Here is a 22,716-nt window from a genome sequence, read left to right as displayed (position 1 = left end):
GAAAGTGACTTTTGATCTGTAAAATATTGAAAAACTATCATTTCCTCCCAAAATTCTGTTTCTCTTGAAAACTGAACAGGGGAAAAAATCCGTTAACTGCAAGTTTTATATCTTTAGGCTGTACCAAAAACGTCTACATCTTAATGAGCAAGGCTGGCTGTCAGTGGGTTGAAAAAGGTATTTGCTGGGGAAAGCTTGTCCATCTCTAATTTTTAGCAAGTTGACAGCCTCAGTTCTCCAGCTGCAAAGTAGTTAATAGCCTACTTCGTGGAGTAAATTAATAAGAAGGCTTGTAAAGCATTTTGGACACTTAAAATGCATAAGAATAGAGATAACCAAAGCTATGAGAGCTATGCAATTTCATGACTGTACCTTAATCTGATCTTTCTAGGACTTTGATTTCAAGTCTTGGCTAAGCTAAATGGTAATGCTATCTGGGAACAAAAAAAAATCAGCTTCCTCAGTCAATGTACCATGAAAGACAATTAGTAGTGAAAGTCAGGCTACTCACGTGGCATTGGTCCCCGAACAAGTGGAATTGCTGGTATCCACTTCATGAGATTCAAATGTGCGATGGGTTAGATTCATGACAGTGCCATCGGCTGTAAAGTTTAAATCTGTGGCATAAAAAAGGATGCACGTGGCATTGGGGCCTGTTCCATTGGTTATATTTATTGGGGCATACAGGTTAGCTTCTTGTTTTTCAACAGACATTAGGTGCCTTCTGCTCTGCCATTCTACATCAGGTCCCACTGGTACCTAAAAGAGAATTCTGCAGATTATTTCAACAGAAAACAAAACCTTGAGGTGAAACACAGATACTGAGTCAAAGCTGGCAGTTCACATGCTGAACGTATTGCTCTGCTTTCCTTTGGACCACATCAGCAAGGCCGAAAGGGGGGGGGTATTGTCATCTGGGCAGCCCAGGGCCTCCATATGCACTGCCCAGACTTGTGCCTCAGGGAGGTCACTTTGGTGCTATTAACGCAGCAGTTTTTCACCCCTGCAGGTGCACTCCATTGTCTCTCGAGACAGACGGGTGCCAACAACAACAGTTGCAACTATTATTGCCAGAATGTGGTATTTTAAGGAAGAAAACGTTCCCTTTAAGAAAGCAATATATCGCAAAGAAAAGCGTTAAGTATTTCACTTTTTAATTAAAAAAATTAATCTCTCTTCTTCCTCCCAAAGTGTAGCCGTTTTATTTCACACAAGGAAAAGGTTATGAAGACTAAATTATACTGTGTTTAATCAATTGTCTGTATGTTAAGGGATACTGGGGCTAGCACGTTGTCTGGGGAGAATCATAATGCTAATAACAGAAATAAGATTTTGTAGGAGGAACTGATGACTGAGCTATGGGGAATACTTTGATTTTGGAGAAAGAATGAAGCCAAGAACAGATTTTCAGGAATCCAAAAGCTGCACCACAACTCCTCTAGCAAAGTTTAGCCAGAAGTATCCCACCCTTCAATAAAACAATTAAACATAAAGTATTTACATGAAACTTCTTCCTATTGAATTATATGGTATGCAAAAATGAAGTGAGTAGCCATGTAACCAGATTAAAATAAGATCCCTTGCAAATGTTTGAATGCATATGATAACACATTTAAATTTCTGTAATAGCTAGCACTGAGTAATCCTGGGTGAGCGGGAAGAGTCTGGTTAAATAGCTACCCAGATAAGAGAATGAGAGCAAGTTTTAACACAACTTTTCCTTGAACACAGGTATAACCTAAGGGAACAAATCGTTTGAAAAAGTGAAAGCTGTGCGGATTATGCAGGAAGTATCAATAAGCAGGAGATTAAATTCTTGGCTATTTCTGCTAAGGGCATTTTCCTGCCAAATCCAAGTGTTTTGCATCCCTACACAAACTTTTTCTCCTTAAATTTTCTGATTGGCTGCAGCAGAGAGGATGATAGAGGAATTCATCTTGTGAAAGTGATGTTCACAATACTTAGCACAACGTCCTATAGTGTGTGTGTGTGTGTGTGTGTGTGTGTGTGTGTGTTTGATTGGAAGTCAGGGAGAGAGTTTAGTGTTTATGTGGCCACTCCAACTGGATATGCAGTACCGAGATGCCTGTTTCTTCCTATTTGAACCTATCCAGATAAAATAGTGTCCGCTCAAGGAATTTTGCTGCCTAAAGCAGAATGTACCTGGCACCTTTCTATGGGAAAAGTCTAGCTGCACCATTCAGACTCCAAGTCTTGTCTTTATTTATCCCCTTCCTTTCTAAGGCTGCAATCCTGCGTACATTTCCCAGTTGCACTTGGTGAGATTGACACCTGACTAAATCTATATAGGATTGCTCTGGGAATCTTTCGCTCATGCCCTCCCCTCATGTTTTTTCAGGGGGCTGGACCCCCTCAATGTTCAGTGGGTGTTCAGTTCTGCTCCTTGGCTCCTTGTGACATCACATGACATCACAAGCATGATGTCAGGATGTCATGTTGGGCCCCCTCAAGCAACTGGAGAAGATGGCAGCTCTGTTCAGGTCATTGCTGAATCGCTGTCAGTGCATGTGATGATTAGGTACCCAAACTAGAAGTTCCAGGCGCAGTTCTGCATGTTCTTCCCCAATTCAAAATCATCATTTTGCAGGGTAACACGTAAGTGGTACTTCTTTGCCATCTTCATTACTGCTGTGCTGGCAATCAGTAATTTGGATTTCACAAAAACAAGGCAGACAATGGTAGACTGAAACTTATTTTCAAAGCACAGTATGACAATAATCAGGGCTTAATCTTCTTTTTGATTTGTGCTATTTGATTACAAAGGGATAAATGCAGCCTCTCGGGCAAACTTTTGATTAACTAGCGGTGCTGGCTGGAATCCCACACACAAGCTGCTCAATGAAGTTAGCAGAATTTAAGCTGCACAACATAGCATGGCTGCAGTTTTCATCATGCTTCTTAGAAGAGGAGGACACCAATGCACATAGATCTGGTAAACTTTATGATTACTCCCGAGAGGCCATTTTGGCCATGCCACAAACACCTGCCCTACACTTAACATCAAATAAATAAATAAATAATTTATTATTTATACCCTGTCCATCTGGCTGGGTTTCCCCAGCCACTCTGGGTGGCTCCCAACAGAATATTAAAATACAATAGTCCATCAAACATTAATAGCTTCCCTAAACAGGGCTGCCTTCAGATATCTTCTAAAAGTCTGGTAGTTGTACATGTATATGATCATATATGATCAACTATCAGCCGATCATCCGGACTTCTGTGCACAGTGCTATGCAAAAACAAATAGGTGTCATGGTGACCTCAGGTGATAGACAGGTGGGTAGGTCAAACCCGACTCAAGGGAGTGGAGAAGCTAAGGCTCTAGTCAGATTCGGTTCTCTATAGCTGCAGTATACAATGGCTCTTCTAGAACAACCCGGCTGTTGCACAAAACCCGGCTGTTGCACCATTTGAAAGCCACAATATGCTGCTGCTGCTGCTGCTAAAACATGAGTTATCGTCAGCAAATTTAGGAGCAAACATTTCTGGGGGAAGGGAATAATAACTTTGAGAGGCAATCATTTTAGTCATTATGGTCACAGGGAAGGAAAGGCTTAACCCATACACTATGGTCCTGATGGAGCCTTCCTGTGGCTGCAATATACAGAAATGAAATGCAGTCAATTTGGGAACGTTATTTTTCACTGCTGCCTGAGCTCCATATGCATCACTTGTCCTCGAAGAGTTTTGGGAGCAGGTAGAAAGAGAGAGAGAGAGAGAGAGAGAGAGAGAGAGAGAGAAGAAAAGCTGGGATTTACCTGCAGATCTGGGGATGGGTGCTCTCTCTGTCTATAAACCCACCTCTGCTTTCTTCATAGGCAGGTGAACCCAATGCATCTCAATACTGAAGCCCCATTTGAAAACTAGGGAGGATGGTTAGCATTATTTTGCAAAAGTAAGAAAAAGAATTTGATTTCATGCAACCCTCTGAAATGCTACGAAGTAGGCATGGGTTACTTTGTCGACTTAAGTTTCTCTCGGCTTCTTTTTTCTAATCCTAAATTCACTTCCACATCTGTTTGCAATTTTTAAATTATTATTATGCCTCAGGAAAAATTGCCAGCATTATAGTGCACCCCCCCCGATATACACATTTTTACAAAACAATTTCCCTAACTATATGCCCTTTTTATTAATATATACATGTTTATGTCAACATGCAGAGGGCCAGGGGGCCAGCTGGGCCGTCTCCTTCTGGCCGTCCGCTGCGAAGACCCATCAGCCTCTGCTCCGACGTAAATCAGTGACCGGGGCTTCAAAGCCAGGGCACACTATCAGCAGATCAAACTATGCTCACAGAATAGGCCTGAGGCTTGTGAAAGCATACTATAACTACAGATTTATTAATCATAAACCAGGACAAAGAAACATGTCATCTCTCTCTTCGTCTTCTCAGAAAGACCAGGAAAAGGAAAAGCTATACACACAATGGAAGTTCCCAGCAAGCTGTGCTGGAATGTAAACAGACATGTGACACGCAACAGTTCTACACGTCTGCTCCTTAAGGTGGAATAGAAATCTCAACAGTTTACCCTAGTGGGATTTTGTACACATTACTAGGCTGGAAAAAGGAACTGCAAAGTTCATGGAAGCGAGAATGTTGAAGGATTGTGCTTTGTGTCTCGTTTCAGAAAGTGTGAATTTTGTAGGCTCACCTCTAAATGCAAACCGAACTGGATTTGTCTTCTACCCCCTACTATGAAGCCTTCATTTTAAATGCTACATCCCTTTAGAGCATTTTGTACTTTAAGACATGTGGAGGGAGATTATTTTATTTCATCACATGTTAAATCAATGGCTATGCATTCTTGGTGCTATCTTTTTCTTTGCTGTTGAGATCAGATGAAATCATGATGATATAGAAATTGATGATACACTAATTTCTGGCTTCTATTCTGAGGGTTAATGAAGACACAATATTCACAGAGTGGGCAATAAATGCAAAAATGAACAAGAGGGACCATTTTATGGCGTAGTTTATATCTTTCTTTCTTTTTGGTGGTTCCTTGAGTTTTGATAAAGGGGCAACAGTTATAACACCTTAAGTGGGATATTAAAATTGAGAGAGGGCATAGTTAAAGATGGCCAAATTATATGTAGCCTATCTTTCAAAGCACTGGAGATTGTCAGAATAAATGGAATGACAACTGGAGATTTATACATTACAAAACCTTTCAAAACAGTTCACAAAAAGACATGTCTTTTCAGGCCTACTGGCAGCTCTGCACAAGAGTGAAAAATATGGGCAACAAAAGCGTGTGAGGAAAAAAGTCTCTGACTTAGTTCCATGGAAACTGATGTTAATACCTCCTCATCTCTCTGTATATAATTATTGGATGTTACTAGCTAGCCGAAAGCAAAAACTAGGGGATGGGAGTTAATGTCTTTGAAATATATGCAGAAAACCGAGAACTGTCATGCACTACTAGACATGTGCCCCCATGACATTGTCTGGGGGTTATAGGTGGATAGGTGAATTAATAGGTAACCAGAAAATGAAATATAGCACTAAATTTGTTAAAAGAATGCCTCTGCCAAGCATTGTATTTGAAAGGACTTTTTAAAAATCTCTGTAAAAAATAAACATTGCCAATACAAGAACAGCTTGGGAAATGAGAAAGGCTGGAAGTGGAAATGAGGAGGGATATTGGCTGAGAATTTATATATGGTGATTTCTGAACATGAGGGCACATTAGAGTTGGGGAAGAAATATTTAAAGGTAAACTTACCAAGTCTGCATTTTCTGAAACCATTTGCAATTCAAAACACACATATACCCTTCAAAATTATTATCCGAATGCGAAACACTTATCTGAATTTTGCAATGCTGTTCTCCAGCCAAGTAGTGTGTGGAAAAACGCATATGCTATGGTAAAGTGTGTACATAAACGCATGTAGTAGTTAAAAATAGCATACAAAAAGGCAATATGTATTTAGAGGAGATTGGTTTGCAAAAATGTGTATGGTCAGGAAAATCGCATGCAGATTCGAGTACAGTAGGAGAAATTCACACGAAAATGCTGGTGAATGTTCATGAGATCTTTTTCCTTCCAAAACAAAAACTGCAAGCTGCTACAGAAAAGTGGAGAAGTGAAAGTTAGAAAAAGGAGAAACTGGGAGATATTGACCTATTCACCAATCCCTACTTATACTGCATAAGCCAGTCATGTGCAACTGGCTCCTTCCCATTAGAGATGGGAAGAAACAAAGTGGCTTAGCATTGTGTCTGATTCAGGAATCATGATTTGCTGTTCTCCGAACAAACCATGATCTGGAGCCAAGACTTGTTTTGGGCTTGTAACTGATTGTTGTTGGTTAAACAAATCAAATCAAAACCAGTGGTTTTGGATATAAGACTAATCCAGGGATCAGTTTTGTTTCCTCCTTGCACCAGTGAAAAGAAGCAAAATATTCCAGATAAGTTAACTGTGGCTTACTGTGGTGAGGGAACTGGGGACTGAACAGCTAAAACAGAGAGAGGTATATGTCTTCCAGGTAGTTACTTGCAATTTCCTTTTGCTTAGCCAAACAGAATGCAAAGTTTGTCTTCTTATTCCTACAAGCTACCTCTTTGTACCATTAAAATCAACACGCTGAACCTGAAGAGCATTTGAAATATGAAAGAAAATAATAATTAAAGATTGATATCTCCCTTCAAAAAAATGTACGTATGGTCTTAAAGCTAACAATATGCAGCCTTAAAAACTCCAGATTCTGCAGAAGATACCCTTTTAGAAAAAGATTGTTGCATGGAAAGACATGATTGGCGTGGCAATGTATAGGAATCAGCATTTAGGTGAGAGCGCACATCCATAAAAGCAGAGGACTTGAGCCACAAGGAAATGAAATCGCAGCAGTCTGTATGGATCAACGAGCCAGGAGGATGCTGGCGAGCCTTAGATTAGAGCCTATTCACAAGAAGAAAGTAGAGAAAATTGAGGCAGTGGTTGCATTTACAAGTGCACAGCAGGCACCGTATTTTCAAAACAGGATTCAGCTTAACTTGTTGAAACTGGAAGGGGCTCTTTGACTTTTCGCAAAGATGAAATGAAACTTTCAGGAAATGTGCTCCTTCTGAAAAATGCACTCTTTCGCATTCATGGATGACTTTCAGCACAGCCGGCAACAAATCATTAGAGGCCTCTCTGGCTAACGCCATGGCTTGTACATGCTTTGCAACTGTGTAAAGCTGCAAAAAATAACTGCGGCAGTAATAAATGAGTGTGACTTTTCTCAGGTGAGGGATCTGGGAAGTACATCCTTTCACCCATGCCTACGCGTAGTGCCTCTCATCACTTCCTTGAAAACAGAGTTTTGTGTGGTATTGAGGGAAAGCTCATGCTTCTTTCCCTGGGGGTTTTTTGTGGGGGGAGCATGGTTTGTGTTAACAACTTTGGTGACCTGAGTCTAAGCTTGTTTACGCAGAAGGAAGTTCTGCTGCCTCCAACGAGGCCTATTCATGAGCCAGTGTGCTCAAGATTTTAATCTTGGCGTGCAGAAAGCATGATGACTTTTCCAAGCAATTTTGCATTGTGAGAATGTCATCTTTGTCTACAGGTGATCGAATCGTTATTTAATATGTGAAAACCTCACAATACTGATGCCCTTTCAGCGCCTGGCTGCAGCGCTTAATGTTTTGTTCCACCATGCGTCATGAGGCAATGCCATCATTTTTGGTCTGGGTTTTTCTTGTTCTGCATGTTTACTATGAGCTGGACCTGGCCAAACAACCACATACTATTCTTTCAGGAATACCTTGCAACCTAGTTCAGACAACCATGTACATTCAGTTGGAGTGGAATCACAGTGGCAGCTCCAGTCCACAATGGATTGATGGTGAATTTGACAAGACAGAAATACTGTTTGGGTGGGGGCAGGTATGGGGGACTCCTTGGTTCTGATGGGGTAACTGTTCCCTTGAAGGACCAGGTGCGCAACCTGGGAGTCATTTTAGACCCAGAGCTGTCCAGAGAAGCAAAGGTCAATTCTGTGTCCACAGAAGCTGTCTACCAGTTCCATGGAAGCTTTCTACCAGCCTGCCCGCAGACTGTTTCGTCAGAGTGGTGCATGTTCTGGTTATCTCCCGCTTGCACTACTGCAATGTGCAAATGTCCTTTGAAGGTGGCCCGGAAACTACAACTAATCCAGAATGTGTCAGCTAGACTGATAACTAGGAGTGACTGCCAGGACCATATAACACTGGTCCTAAAGGATCTTCACTGGCTCCTAGTACGTTTCTGAGCACAATTCAAATAGTTCCTGCTGACCTTTTCAGCCCTCAGCCTAGTATACCTGAAGGCGTGTCTCCACCACCATCATTTAGCTTGGACACTAAGGTCCAGCTCCAAGGGTCTTCTGGCAGTTCCCTCACTGCGAGAAGTGAAGTTACAGGGAACCAGGCAGAGGGCCTTCTCATCAGTGGCATCCTCCCTGTGGAACGCCCTCCCATCAGATGTCAAGGAGATAAAGAACTGCTAGAAGCCGCCCACAGTGGCTGAAGAAACCCAGCCAGATGGGCAGGGTATAAATAAAAAAATTATTATTAAATTCAGTAGATTCTGTGACCAAACTCTGCACCTGTATGACTGTATGTGTGTCAGGTGTAGATCAGGTGCGGGGAACTTTTGACCTTTCAGATGCTGCTGAATTACAACTCCCATCTGTGATGGGGTGTCATAAAATGCCACCCACAGCAATGACTATAGTGTGCTGAGTTTCAAAGCAACTAAGGCCACAGTCACACCATTCACTGAAAGCACTATGATACCACTATAATCAGTCTTTAATCAGTCCCACAAAGAACCCTGGGTTTGTCATCTGTTAGGGGTGCGGAGAGTTCTTGGGACACCCTTCTCCCCCAAACCACCAAGCTACAATGCCTAGAGGGGCTCAGCAACCAATCCCTGTTCCCAGGGAACTCTGGGAAATGCGGCACCATGAGGAGAATAGGGGTCTCCTAACAAGCCTCAGCACCCTTAACAAGCTACAGCTCTCATGGTTCTTTGAGCAAAGGCATGGCTGATTGAAGTGGTTTCATAGTGCTTTCAAAGAATACAGCCTAAATCACACCCATTGGTGTGGACGGAACATAGCGGGATGTACACCAGGGACTGGGAACCTCAAATCCAGGGGCCAAATGTGGCCCTCCAGCCCTCTGTGTCTGGACTTCTGGACTCTGGTCCCCAGGCCATACTCCTATCTCTGCTACACTACTCACAAGCCCTGTTTTGCATCTCCCTGAGTGACTTTGCCTGCTTTGAATATATCCTTGAACTCTGACAAAGCTTCTTAAAGACCCTCCAAGTGTCCCTACTTTTCCAAGATTTACAGAAGCCGTCCCAGTTTCTGATTTGATCCCCGAATGTTCCAATTTTGCTAAGGACGTCCCTATTATCATGGGAGAAATGTTGGAGCGTACGGACTTATGCGACCCCCAAGCCAAGGAGATAAGTACAGTCATACCTCTTGTTACGTTTGCTTCATGTTTTTTCGGGTTGCGTCCCGCGGCGACCTGGAAGTACTGGAAAGGGTTACTTCCAGGTTTCGCCACGTGCATGCGCAGACACGCAAAATGATGCCACGTGCATGTGCAGAAGCGGTGAATCGCGACCCGCGCGTGCACAGACGCGGGTTGCATTCCTTTCATGTTGTGAACGGGCCTCCGGAATGGATCCCGTTCGCAACCAGAGGTACCACTATAATTATACAACCTTTAGAAGACATCCGAAGGCAGCCCTGGACAGAGAGGGCTGTTTGAGTATGTGTAAAACTAGCTGGAAAAGTCCCTGATGTTGGGAAAGATTGAGGGCACAAGGAGAAGGGGACGACAGAGGACGAGATGGTTGGATAGTGTTCTCAAAGCTATGAACATGAGTTTGACCAAACTGTGGGAGGCAGTGGAAGACAGAAGTGCCTGGCGTGCTCTGGTCCATGGGGTCACAAAGAGTCGAACCTGACTAAATGACTAAACAACAACAACAAACTAGCCTACTGCTCCAATTTACATTCATTTTCCTGTCCACTTTTCCTGTCGCGGAACAGAATGTGGACCTCGAGCTGAAAAAGATTCCCCACTCCTGGAGAAAGTATTGAAAGTCAATTGCAATCCTGTGTGTAGCTTACAACTAAGAGCCCCTCATCTGGAAGCAGACCTTGTCTCTAACCTTCTCCTTGCTATAGTGACAAATTCCCCAATTTAGTATCCGCTCTGGATTTTTTTTCCGGGTGTCATGCTAGGAAATGAGAACAAATGTCATCGCTGGCCTATCCATTTGTGTACACTTTGTCTCTAACCTTCATAAGAGTACGGTGGCATAATGGGTATAAAATCCCCCTTTATCACTGTAAGAAAACCAAGGTACTATCAAAAGCAAAAGAGATGCTATTTCAGTTCCGGCAGAAAAACAAACAACAAATTTCCAGTGCAGAAACTAGTGCTCTTCCTTTTACCAAATATAGGACTATCGCACAGAATGAATAACAAGACACTACTAACAAGCATATTTCACAGTCTCTGCGCCGTTCCGTCTACTATCTAGTCAAACTGATGTTTGCTTTCCCCAGAGTAACGCACAGCTAGCTTCAGCCAGCTTGAAGCAGTTCTGCTGTAATTATTTTAAACTCTGCTTTGTTTTGCGTGTAGGATTCTGGCTGATCCAGCTGGGAAATAATTAAGTATATTGTCTACAGCTACAAGTTAAAATTTAGTTTCTTAATGTAAAGCAGTGCTCAAATGGAGAGGAAAACAGTATAAAAGCTGGGGGATGGATGGGACACCTTATTCGCTTTCGCCTGTCTCCCGTGCATTCATTTTCCCCCTCCAGCACTCGTAATGCATTGAAAATGACAGTAGATGAATTACCCTTGCATCTGTTGGAGCCAAACTAAGGCTGAAATCCTAACCCCAACTGTTTGGGCATGAGCCCCACTGAATTAAATAAGACTTACTTTTTAGCGGACATGGTTAGGATTGTAAGAGCATAGTTCCCACTGAAATCAGTGGGGCTGAAGTCAGGATTCCCCGCCACCTTGGATGGGAACTAAATTATACTGATCAGCAGAGAAAACCAATGGGGTACACAGGGAAGGGAAGTGGCAGATTGTCTGCCATGCTAACCGGGATGGGAGGTGTGGATTTTCTTATTTGCCCCTGCAGATCTCATTTTTAAAATTTCACACCCGCTAAACCTAATAAATTAACTATGACAGCTACAAGCTGATGTAGGTGATAAGCCCAACCTTGGGGCCTGTTGGAGGGATGAGGAAGCTTTAAACCCCATGGATCCAAGGCCACTTCTGCCCTTCCTTCAATCAATCCTCAGAATGCTCTGTTTGGGTATCTCATATCACACTACTGGGGAAAATATCACCAGCACAGATATATGCCTGCAGAACTCTTTGCAGTCTATTCAAAGAGCCTACAGAGAGTCACCTCACCAGCTCTCCATGATGGCTCTGTTACTCTGGAATTAATCTATTATCTTTGACCCATGAATCAGATGATTCATGTTCATCTTGACCTCAGCTGCACGTAAAATTTGTGAGGTCAAGTTCTGTAATGCTCAGTAAAGATCACTTAACCAAAGACTCGAAGTTTAAGTTTGCGTTTCCAATTCTTCAGGCACTGAACAATGCCTTCATCACAGGGAGAAATAAAATATGTACATCAGTGATGGATTATGAATAAAGGTTCTGGTTTCTGTCCATTACAGTATCACTTAAATTAAGGACCACCGACCTTTTTTGAGAGAGTTCTGCTAAGAGACTACTAGGTCTCTGGAACCAGATACAGTGGTACCTCGGGTTAAGTACTTAATTCGTTCCGGAGGTCCGTTCTTAACCTGAAACTGTTCTTAACCTGAAGCACCACTTTAGCTAATGGGGCCTCCTGCTGCTGCTGTGCTGCCGGAGCACGATTTCTGTTCTCATCCTGAAGCAAAGTTCTTAATCTGAGGTACTATTTCTGGGTTAGCAGAGTCTGTAAAATGAAGCGTATGTAACCTGAAGCATATGTAACCCGAGGTACCACTGTACTGTGTGTTACTTTGGATTATCCATTGCAGGTTTTGAAGTTCACCAACCTGATGGACTCCAAAGTTTTATTGGACTCCAAATCCCATCATCCTTGACCCCTGGCCATGTTGGCTAGGGCTGATAGGAGTCGTAATCCAACATTTGGAGGGCACTGGGTTGGAGAATGCTGCTGTAGACAAATTGTTAATTCACTCTGAGTCTGTATCCTTATGTAGAAAAACAAAACAGCACCATCTATGTACAAAATGGAGGTACCAGCAGGCTTCGGGAAACCTTCAGGTTTGCAGAAGGACAAGTGAAAAACAGGGGGTGAGAGAAAGTTGCTGAATCCATGAATTCTGCATATTATAATGAGCACAGGAAGCTCTGCAGGATCAGGGCCCAGCTCAAGGCTGAGGGATCTTTGGTCCTCCGGTGTTGTTGAACTTCACCTCTCATCATCATCAATGGTAAAGAAGGATGGGAGTTGTAATCCAACAATATTTGGAGGATATCCTTCAGGGAGCCCAGCCTTGGCCTAACCAATTAACTTCATAAAATGTCGCATTACAATACGACGATGAGTGAATGGTTGTCTCCACAATATTTAAATGAACGAGCAGCTCCTGTTTCCACACAGCTGTGTGTGCACATTAGAAGCCATCTGTTTTTCTGTCTGAGAGCACTCCAGGGGCCAATAACCCTACCAGTGTAAAAACATAACCCATCTTATTTCATTTTTCTTACCAAATCTTGTGTCTTGTTTGAAGTTATGACGTGGGGACTGTCCCTTCACCCAAAACATAACAGTTGCCTAATCCTTATGGCAGAACATTAGTAGTAATATACAGCGAACACAACACTTGTGAAATGGGGAAAATCAAACACTATATTTGCTGTCTTACCACATGACAAACATTTGAGGACTCTAGACTCTGGAAAGTACTCACCTTTGAAGGTCGCCTTGCTGTATAAATGGCCACAGACTCAATTCCTTGTTGCTGCAAAGACTTAGTATACTCTCCAATTATTTTGTCTGTAGACATAAAATTTATTATAACTGCTTAACAATGTCATTAAGTTCACCCAAAATTGCTACGATATCCTGGAAGGCAACAATTCTCAGGTAGTAAAGAAGTGTCTGTGCTCATTTATATTGAAATATTAACCGTTAAACAATGTACTTGACAAATCACAAAAGCAAAGTAAGACATCTAAGTTTCCCCGATCAAAACAATGTTTCAGAAAAGGTCCAGAGGGTTAGTGACTATTGAAAGTTATTAAAAAGTAAGTTGAAGTGAAGGAAAGATTAGATGAAGTAGGCAGACCACCAGCACTGCCCAAATACTATTCAGGCAGCTCAATTTCTTGCTATGAATTTGGTTGACACGTGAACTGGGGTGATAACACATGAAGTGGTTAAAAAATTCCTTTACAACAAGAGGAGATCTGTATTCCTCCATATGTTGTTGGTCTACAACTTCTGACATCACTGACCATTGACCATGAATTTGGGGAAACTGTAATGTTTCATGCCTTGAGCTCTATGATGGAGATATTGATGCACTAATTAATTAAATAAAAGTACAATTGCTTATTATTGAACTCAACTGGCATATGACCCCAAGGAGAACTTAGTGGATTTTTATAAGAACCATGGTATCTGAGGACACATCATAGCTGTCAACTTTTCCCTTTTCCTGCATGGAATCCTATTCGGAATAAGGGAATTTCCCTGTAAAAAAGGGAAACATTGACAGCTATGGGACACATATCCACAGAGTAGGTGCGGATCACAGTGGATCCACTGCAACTAGATCTCTGTTCACTTTGTACACGTTACTCCTTCTCTAGCAAGGGAATATGCATGAAAGCCTCTTTTCCCCCTGAATGCTGATCTTTCATGCTTAATTGCTAATAACAACCTGGATCACTTGTGGATTGCTTCACTTACCATTTTCCAGGAGCTCCTTTTGAGTGGATAGGTCATTTGTCCTACATTGGAAACATAGAAAGAAAGAAAATGAAAATGTTGGAAGGGGAAGAATACTGACATGGCCTACCACTTGCAGTTGAAACAACAATACTACTATGATTTGAATGAAAATGAAAACACAGGAAAGAAAAAAGAACAGCACAGAAATATAACAACTGGACAACTTACTGGTAGCTCTGGGGTTTTAAAAAAAATTTTTAAAGGATTTTAGCTTTGCTAGACAGGGCATGTTCCAAACTGAAGCATCCAGGGGACTCAGTAAGGGAACAGTATTCCAGAAAGAGGGGCAGACTGCAAAATCAGATCACATATAGAATGCAAGGATAACTCCAGGGCTGGAAACCTAATATTCAATCAGTGGTTTAATTTAATTCCGAAAGATGCCAGTTGTCTTGGGTAGAGATTGCAAAATGGAGAATACAAAATGGGAATTGGACAGTGGCGAGAGATAAAGGGTTAATGACCCCCACCACCCCCCAACATCACGGTCCCAAGGCTATTTAGTGAGGGGAGGAGATTATCCAGATTGGGACCATGGCATTGGGAAGAGCGGCTAACCTTTTCCCTCATGCCACATTGTGACATAGAAGAGCTATGAAAGGTATGCCCCTCAACTGTCCCACTTTGACATCCTGGAATTACAGAAGCCATCCTGGCTTCTGATTGTATCCTCGGATGTCTTGTTTTGTCTCCTGTTAAAGCACAGCTCTCCGAGATGCCTATTTTGGGGTGTGGGGCGTGCTCTCACACAAGTCACCTGGCTCCCGCGAGAACTCAGCCGCAAAATGTGAGCAATTATGGGAGGTGCGTTCTCAAAAAATCACAACTTACACAGGAGCACAGCCCCCAAAAAGGCGCACCTCGATTTTCCTTTGTTTTATGTTGGAGGGTATGGAAAGGGATAACCAAAAATGGCAATTTTGGCAACATATGGCTTCCCTTTTTTGCATATGTTAATAAGGGGGGGTCTTTTTCTCCCCCCTTATCTCAATAAAGCCTGTGGAGAGGATATGTACATTGATAACTCTTATGGATAACATATTGTAGAAAGAGTTGCACAACCCATAAATTATATTAACTGGATGTAAATGTTTATACCAGATTTCTTGTTTTTGATGAAATGGTTGCCTTGCAATTTTTGTTTTATTGTTTAAAAATTTAATAAAATTTTCCACGGGGAAAAACAATGAATGTGTTGTGTTTAGGCTGGCCCCTTAAAACTTAGATTTGTTATTAACAATGATTGCCTCCTAAGAGATCTAATGTTTTCAGGGTAATTTGCTGTTGAGTAAGGAAAAGCTGATTAAAAAACAAATCCAACGATGGATAAACTGACAGAAGAACAAGCTGGTATTGGATAAGACAGATAATCAGATCCTTGTCAGACTCAATAATTTATGCCTCCATTGAATGACTTTACGTAATGTGACTATTGACAACATCTATAGGACAGCTTTTAATGAGAGATCATGTTTGAAGAGCAAGACAGGGAGGCAGAAATGTCTATATTAGATTAACAAGTCCATTCAGGGTAGTCCAACAGAGCCATTCAATGCAACCTAGGTATTTTGCATAATACGTAATTTTAGTTTATCTAGTCCAAGAAAAATAGGGGCCATGATGTCGCCCTTGAACAGATAGGTGCAGGGGCATAGAAAGGGGGTGCGGTAGGTGCAGCCCACCCCGGGTTTCACCACTGATGGGGGTGACAAAATGGCGGGCAGCATTCTCTGTGGGGCCTGCAGTGTCTCCGGTGCCCACGGGCCCTATGTCAGGAGTGTGGGCAGGAGCCAGGCCCTGTGACCAGTAGGGCTTCGCAGGACTAGGGCTTTCCTAAATTTGTTCTGAAGAGGCAAGGCGTGGCTGCACAGGTGAGGCCGATTGGTAACTCACAGCATCTGGTGGCAAGAGCCGGGATGGGATATAAGGTCAGCATTTCCCTTTGGCTCTTTGCCACAGCAACATGCTCCTGCCTTGGGCTTCTTGACTCCTGGTTTCCTGATCCTCGGACCTTTGGCTTCTTGATTCCCGGCTCTCTGACCTTTGGCTTCCGGACTCCTGGCTTCCGGACTCCCGTTCCTGCTCCCACCCCGCCATCTTGCCCCCTGTCCGGACGTCCTCCGCCAGGACTTTGACTGCCTGTAAACTGGACCGTGACACTCTACGCTGTCCGCCCACTGCCTCTTACCCCCAGATATAGGACAGCTGAGGCCCCATGGCACGCCCTGTCCCTATGGGCGCCACACCCCCGTCCCATCCCATCCCTATGGGTGCCGTGTGCCCCGTACATCCCTATGGGCGCTGCCCATCCTGTCCCTCCCTGTGGGAGGGAGCCAGTGTGGTGTAGTGGTTAAGAGCGGTAGTCTCGTAATCTGGTGAACTGGGTTTGCATCTCTGCTCCTCCACATGCAGCTGCTGTGTGACCTTGGCCTAGTCACACTTCTCTGAAGTCTCTCAGCCCCACTCACCTCACAGAGTGTTTGTTGTGGGGGAGGAAGGGAAAGGAGAATGTTAGCCGCTTTGAGACTCCTTTGGGTAGTGATAAAGTGGGATATCAAATCCAAACTTCTTCTTCTATGGGCATCCTTATGGGCAGTTCACCCCGCCCGTATGGGCGGTTCGCCTTGCCCCTGGGCACGCCGCCACAGGTGCCCGAGAGGCTTCCTCCACCGCTGGGTAGGTGTCCTGTTGATTAGTAACCTCAAGGCCCCTGCTGTTCTCCTGTCTTATAGTTCTCTACATTTAAACCATATTTGGACTTTAGATCGAGAACTGCACTTCCCGATAACTCTTGCAATGGAAATGCTGTCCTCTGTAAAGGGGAGACTGGCGCTGACATGCCCCCCCCACGTGCCACCGAAATTAGGGGTCATTCCAAAAAGCCTTTAAGAAGATGCGAGACATGAAATTGTCTTCTGAATATGATGCTACATGATAAGGCAATAATTTTACCCGCCGGTTAGAATTCATTCATTTTTCTGTGGTTGTCCCAGAGGATAAAATATTCAGAAGACAGGTTCACCATATTACTGTGAAGGTGAAAAATCGCTCTGTGCTGACTTTTAACATACAACAAATGATGGCGTAAGTCAGGTGAACAGAACCTTAGGAGGTTACGGATAATGAAAGAGACACAGCACATCTAAAACATTTTTATTATATCAATATCTTTTTTCTGTTTACTCAGACGATACTGGATTTCGCAGAACTGTTCAGGGTTCCTGTTTAAAATAAATCCATTTATCATTTACAAATGCGTCACCTATTTTATTTTTGCCTGTTTCTTGGTGTCAGGCAATAGGAGTCAAGATGAATGACCCGCCTCCCAGCTTTATTCAAATGATGCACTTGGAAAATTTAATAATATGGAATGTGTTTGGCATGTTGTTTTTCCTAACATTGTTCCTCAGTGTTATGGGTTCTTCCCCTTAGGGAAAGGCCCATAGATCAATCATAGCACATACATTTTGCATGTGGAAGGACTCGGGTTCAATACCCGTCATCTCCAGGAAGCTTGGAAAGATGATTCTCAAAGGTCATGTTCACACCATAAATTTATAACACACACTGGGGGAGCCTGTGACTCTCTGGAACTTGTTGGACTATGGTTCCCAAAATCCTTGATCAGCTTTCTTCAACTTATAGTCCAGATGCTTTGGACTACACCTCTAAACAGCCCCTGGCAGCATGGCCAATGGTCAAGAATGATGGGAGTTGTCTGGCTCAGAGGTCATGCTGGGTGGATGGGAGTTGGAATCAAACCTCACCTGAAGGGCTACAGGTTTTCCACCGCAGGCTATAGAAACCAGAGTGCCTTAACATTAATCAAAGAAGTGATAACATAACGTGCAGCAGTCTTGGCCTTTTGGAACATCAGTATCTGGTGGTCAAAACCTTTCACCATCATAACAACTATTAGTAGTAGTAGTAGTAGTAGTAGTAGTACCCTGCACATCTGGCTGGGTTGCCGCAGATGCTCTGGGCGGCTTCCAACATATATAAAAACTTAAAACATTACATATTTTAAAAAAATCCCTATACAGATAACAACAACAATAAATAAATAATTATTTATACCCCACCCATCCGGCTGGGTTTCCCCAGCCACTCTGGACGGCTTCAAACAAAAGAGTAGAAATACATTAAAAACATCAATCATTAAAAACTTCCCTAAACAGGGCTGCCTTAAGATGTCTTCTAAAAGTCTGGTAGGTGTTGTTCTCTTTGACATCTGGTGGAAGGACGTTCCTCAGGATGGGTGCCACCACCGAGAAGGCCCTCTGCCTGGTTCCCTGTAAACTCACTTCTCGCAGGGAGGGAACTGCCAGAAGGCCCTCGGTGCTTGACCTCAAGATTCTGGGTTGAACGATGGCGGTGGAGACACTCCTTCAGGTATACTGGGCTTTTAGATGTCTTCTAAAGGTTGTATAGTTACTCATCTCCTTGACATCTGATGGGAGGGTGTTCCACAGGGCAGGTGTCACTACCAAGAAGACTCTCTGCCTGGTTCATGGAAGACTTCTTCTTTCTCTTCCTCTTCTTTCTCTTCTGTCTTTCTTCTTCTTCTTTGGCGATCACTCATCGCCGAGTAAGATTGTCTTCCATGAAGACGATCTTAACAGTGATTCCACAAGTGACTGTGGAGGCCACCTTCCACAGTGGTGACATAGGTTTCCAGGCAGGAGTTGATCACGGTGAGGGTTTGCCAAATGTGCGTTCCTCTTAGCTCATTTCTTCCTTTTGTCCTGAGTTTGAGCATCTTCGAAGTCCATGACACCTTTGGTAAAGGCTGTTCTCCAATTGGAGTGCTCACTTCTGGTTCCCTGTAGCTTCTCTTCTCTACCGTGAGGGAACCACCAGAAGACCCTCAGAGCTGGATCTCAGCATCCAGGCTGAATAATAGGGGGTGGAGATGCTGTATCTATGAGCTGTATCCAATGCAAGTCCTACACAGAAAACGCCTCTAAATGTGACTAACTTAGTTTCATTCATTTCAGTGAGTCTGCTACATGTATGATTCTTACATAAGGCCTGTGTAAAAAGCCACAAGAGTTTTGTACATGCATGCAAGACTGCTGTGAACTTCCTGAGATTTCTGGATGAAGGGTGGTGTGGGGATGGTGGATGCAGCATGGAGGCACACCCCCACCTGAGCTTAAGACATGCCACAGCTTGTCTAGCCGCCATGCCCAGTCTCTGTCCTTTGCCACCCTCGCAGGAAGCTTTGCTTAATGTTCCACTTGGCTGGAGCATGACGAGTGAAGAAGAAGAAGAGGAGGAGGAGGAGGAGGAGGAGGAGTTTGGATTTGATATCCTGCTTTATCACTAAACGAAGGAGTCTCAAAGCAGCTAACATTCTCCTTTCCCTCCCTCCCCCACAACAAACACTCTGTGAGGTGAGTGGGGCTGAGAGACTTCAGAGAAGTGTGACTAGCCCAAGGTCACCCAGCAGCTGCATGTGGAGGAGCGGGGAAGCGAACGCGGTTCACCAGATTACGAGTCTACCGCTCCTAAGCACTACACCACACTGGCTGAAGCAGCCGTTATCAAGTATCAGGGGAACATTTGGGGGAAGCACCTGGTTTGACATGTAAATTGCTAATGCTGGAAATGTGCCTTGCTGGAAATTTGTTAAGTTCAGAGTGGTTTCACTACCGTTTCCAACTGTTGATTTCTGCTAATAAAAAGAGGCTCTGCAAAGCTAGCCGGCAGCTTGCTTGCTTGGTTGCTTCTGCACAGCTCACATGCATTCAACTCCCGCGTCGTCCATCCTTATTTCTACAGTTGGCATACAAATTTAAAAAAATAATAATAATGGCCTCATACCTGCTGGTCAGTGGTAGCTTTATCACAAACACATTGGGTTTGGATCCATTAACCATCAGCTGGGATGTTTCTTTGCCGTCTACATTTACCAAGGCCCAATTCAGCGTTTCTTGGAGGTACCCTGAAAGGTGACTCACGGCCTGGCAGTCCACAGCTGGCAAGACTAAAGAAGATGATGAAGTCCTCAGAAGTTCCTGTAGTAAGCACAAAGCACAGTTAATTATGAATTGGATGATTAAAGCAGGAATGATTGCTTTCTTTTTCTTTTTTACTCTGATAGGCTTGATTACAGTCTTTTAGAGCCTCCATTATGCAAAATAAACTCTGTTATCCTCAACAAGAATTTGACATGCAATTTCATTATATAAACAACCCGATAATCATCATCATCATCAAGCTGAACAAAAAAAATGTTCAAGTGTTCGCAATTTTCTGAATGTTTTTATTTGGGGGGGGGGTTAATTAATCTCTGTGTGTACATGTGAAAATTGGCTGTTTTGCAAGCAGTTTATAGGTTGATGAAAAAGTCAACCTTGTGTTTAAAATAGTGAGTGTGTGTGTGAACTACGAATGGTCCTGTCCTATGATGCGGCATACTAGCAGTTTTAAGGAAGCCTCACAAAGCCACTTCCAAGCTGGAGAGGAGGTGGGGTTGCGGGCTACATGCCCTCCCCACAGCCCCTGCGAGACTGGGGGAAACCTCCGACACGTCATCTCCCTGGCCAGCCAATCGGCCCGGGCTATTTAGGGTCAGCGCGGCCAAGGATTTCCCTCTCTTCTTCGCTCCAGCTCCTCCAGTTTCCCACCCTGCCCGCCCTTAGCTTTGGCTCTCTGACCTTGCTATGGACCTCGGTTGGTCGCCATCAAGGGGCCTGGTAGGAATTTTTTCCACTTGGCAAATTGGCACCAGCCATTTGGTTTTTCGCCTACCTCGTAGCAAATCATTACAACTTCCTCGGCATTGGAGGTTAGGCATTGGTAAGGGTATTGTTATGCAGATGAGAGGGGGGGCGGAAGCGCCATCACCTTCCCCCAAATCGAAGGGTAGTCCGGTAAAGGATTCCGGGGGGCGTTGCCCTGTCCGAAGCCTATGGAGGTGTGGGCCTAAGGCACGCCCCCGAGCGGTGACCCCGGGGGAGCTCCTAGTTGATGTACATCAGCAGGACTCACCCTGCTGGCGGTTAACCCTTGCCGGTCTTCAAGCAATCTGGCTGAAGCCGGTTAGTCGATAGGACCAATCCCTAAGCCAATACCGCTCAATTCCTGCAATCAATAAAGTTGTGGCCTTTTTTCGCCCATTAACCTTAAATGTTGTGTCTTGTGTCTTTATTTTCCAAGGGGGGAGGCGAGTACTCGCCACGCAATTCTCTCACGATGATTATTAGTCGTCAGGCAGTGAAGTGACCTGCGGTTCAGGTGATAACACAGATCTCCACATCTCTCTGGACCCGGTCTTATTTTACTGTATTTAAAGCCTCATGCTTCAAGATGCAATTGCATCCCCAAAATTGCATGCACTTGCAAAGTGCACAGACTACTTTTTCCACATTTACAAGGAACACAAGACCTCTGAGACATTTATCGCAGCTGATCTTCTTACAGAGGAAGAAGCCACAATTGCTGGATAGCTCACTTGGTAGAGCATGAGACTCTTAATCTCACAGCCATGCGTTCAATCCCCATGTTGGGTGAAAGGTTCTTGCATTGCAGGGCATTGTGGTCCCATTTAACTCTACAATCCTATGATTCTACAACAGCAAAGTCCTTTCCCTTCTAATCTGCTCCCCACTGTACAACTGATGGCCAGGAGCTGATCCATACATCCCTAAGAAATCTGGCCGTGGCTTGGGGTTCCCCATTCCTGATTATAAGTATTTTAGTTACAGTACATTGTTCATTTTCCAAAACACAGACTCATTAGTACTTTTTGTTAAAAGGAGATCAAAGAGCCATCTGTTTCCTCTCAGGTAATGACTATGTGAGCATCATCAAATCAATGGATAATTAGCATCACTACGTTCCTTAAAGCATTTAGATTGCTTATCATCCAGGTTTGTTTGTTTTTTTAACATATGCCCTATTGCTGGAATGAGAATTCTTCTACCAATCATTCATTTAACTCCAGTGGAAACGTAGGTATTCAGCTCAGAGTAAATTCATTCATTTCAATGGGTCTACCGTGAGTAAAATTAAGTTGAATACGACCATAGGTTATCACCTATAATTTAGTTCACAAAATATTCCTCTGAACCTGACAGAATCTCCTTAACTGAACCACCCCTCAGAAGCTGAGAAACTCCCACATTGCCAAAGATCCATGCACAGAAGAAACAGCAAGTCTTTGGTAACTTCAAACACTTTCCTGAAAATTGCAGGTGCTTAAGTTTATTTTATGACTATTGCTTTCTCTAGCTGGAAAGAGCCTTCAGCCTGTTACCAGAATTGCAATGTCTCTGTCATTCCTTTCAGGCATCATTTTGTTTTGCTTTTGAAAACTGCTGGGAGACGCCATATGAGATAGTTATGCTTGCCTGAACATTGCGAAACGGTGTCTCATTTCCAGAGGAGCTGGCGTAACGTGTGAAGTCATCCACACTAAGCTGAAAAACAAAAACAAAAAGATAGCATAGGTCATTGGGGGGGACATCTCGGCTCATTAGACACAAGCTGCACTCCTCGGCTATGAGACAAGACAAATTGCAGACACCTACCGCATCTTGAAGAAACAAGGCGACGTTTCTGGGGTCTGGAGAAGCCAGAGCTTGCTTCAGCAATGCATGCAGCTCCTGCTTTGAGATAACGTGCCCTTCATGTAAAGTGGTTGCCAAGTCTTGGAAGGATCTGAAAGAAATTAATTT

General features: G+C 43.6%; 1 protein-coding gene across 1 annotated transcript in view; it reads right to left on the bottom strand.

The window, feature by feature from the left end:
• LOC128422339 (V-type proton ATPase subunit S1-like) overlaps nucleotides 1-22,716 on the bottom strand; it is a 46,295-nt gene that overhangs the window by 11,620 nt on the left and 11,959 nt on the right. Inside the window, exons 2-7 of the mRNA XM_053406225.1 lie at nucleotides 22,570-22,699; nucleotides 22,390-22,458; nucleotides 19,859-20,052; nucleotides 13,991-14,031; nucleotides 12,987-13,072; nucleotides 512-759 (exon numbers count right to left, since the gene is read on the bottom strand). Coding sequence (XP_053262200.1) covers nucleotides 512-759; nucleotides 12,987-13,072; nucleotides 13,991-14,031; nucleotides 19,859-20,052; nucleotides 22,390-22,458; nucleotides 22,570-22,699 — 768 coding nt within the window. The remainder of the gene's footprint in view (nucleotides 1-511; nucleotides 760-12,986; nucleotides 13,073-13,990; nucleotides 14,032-19,858; nucleotides 20,053-22,389; nucleotides 22,459-22,569; nucleotides 22,700-22,716) is intronic.

Source organism: Podarcis raffonei, chromosome 10, assembly GCF_027172205.1.
Source record: "Podarcis raffonei isolate rPodRaf1 chromosome 10, rPodRaf1.pri, whole genome shotgun sequence".
Taxonomy (NCBI): domain Eukaryota; kingdom Metazoa; phylum Chordata; class Lepidosauria; order Squamata; family Lacertidae; genus Podarcis; species Podarcis raffonei.
This window is presented reverse-complemented; position numbering and strand designations above follow the sequence as displayed.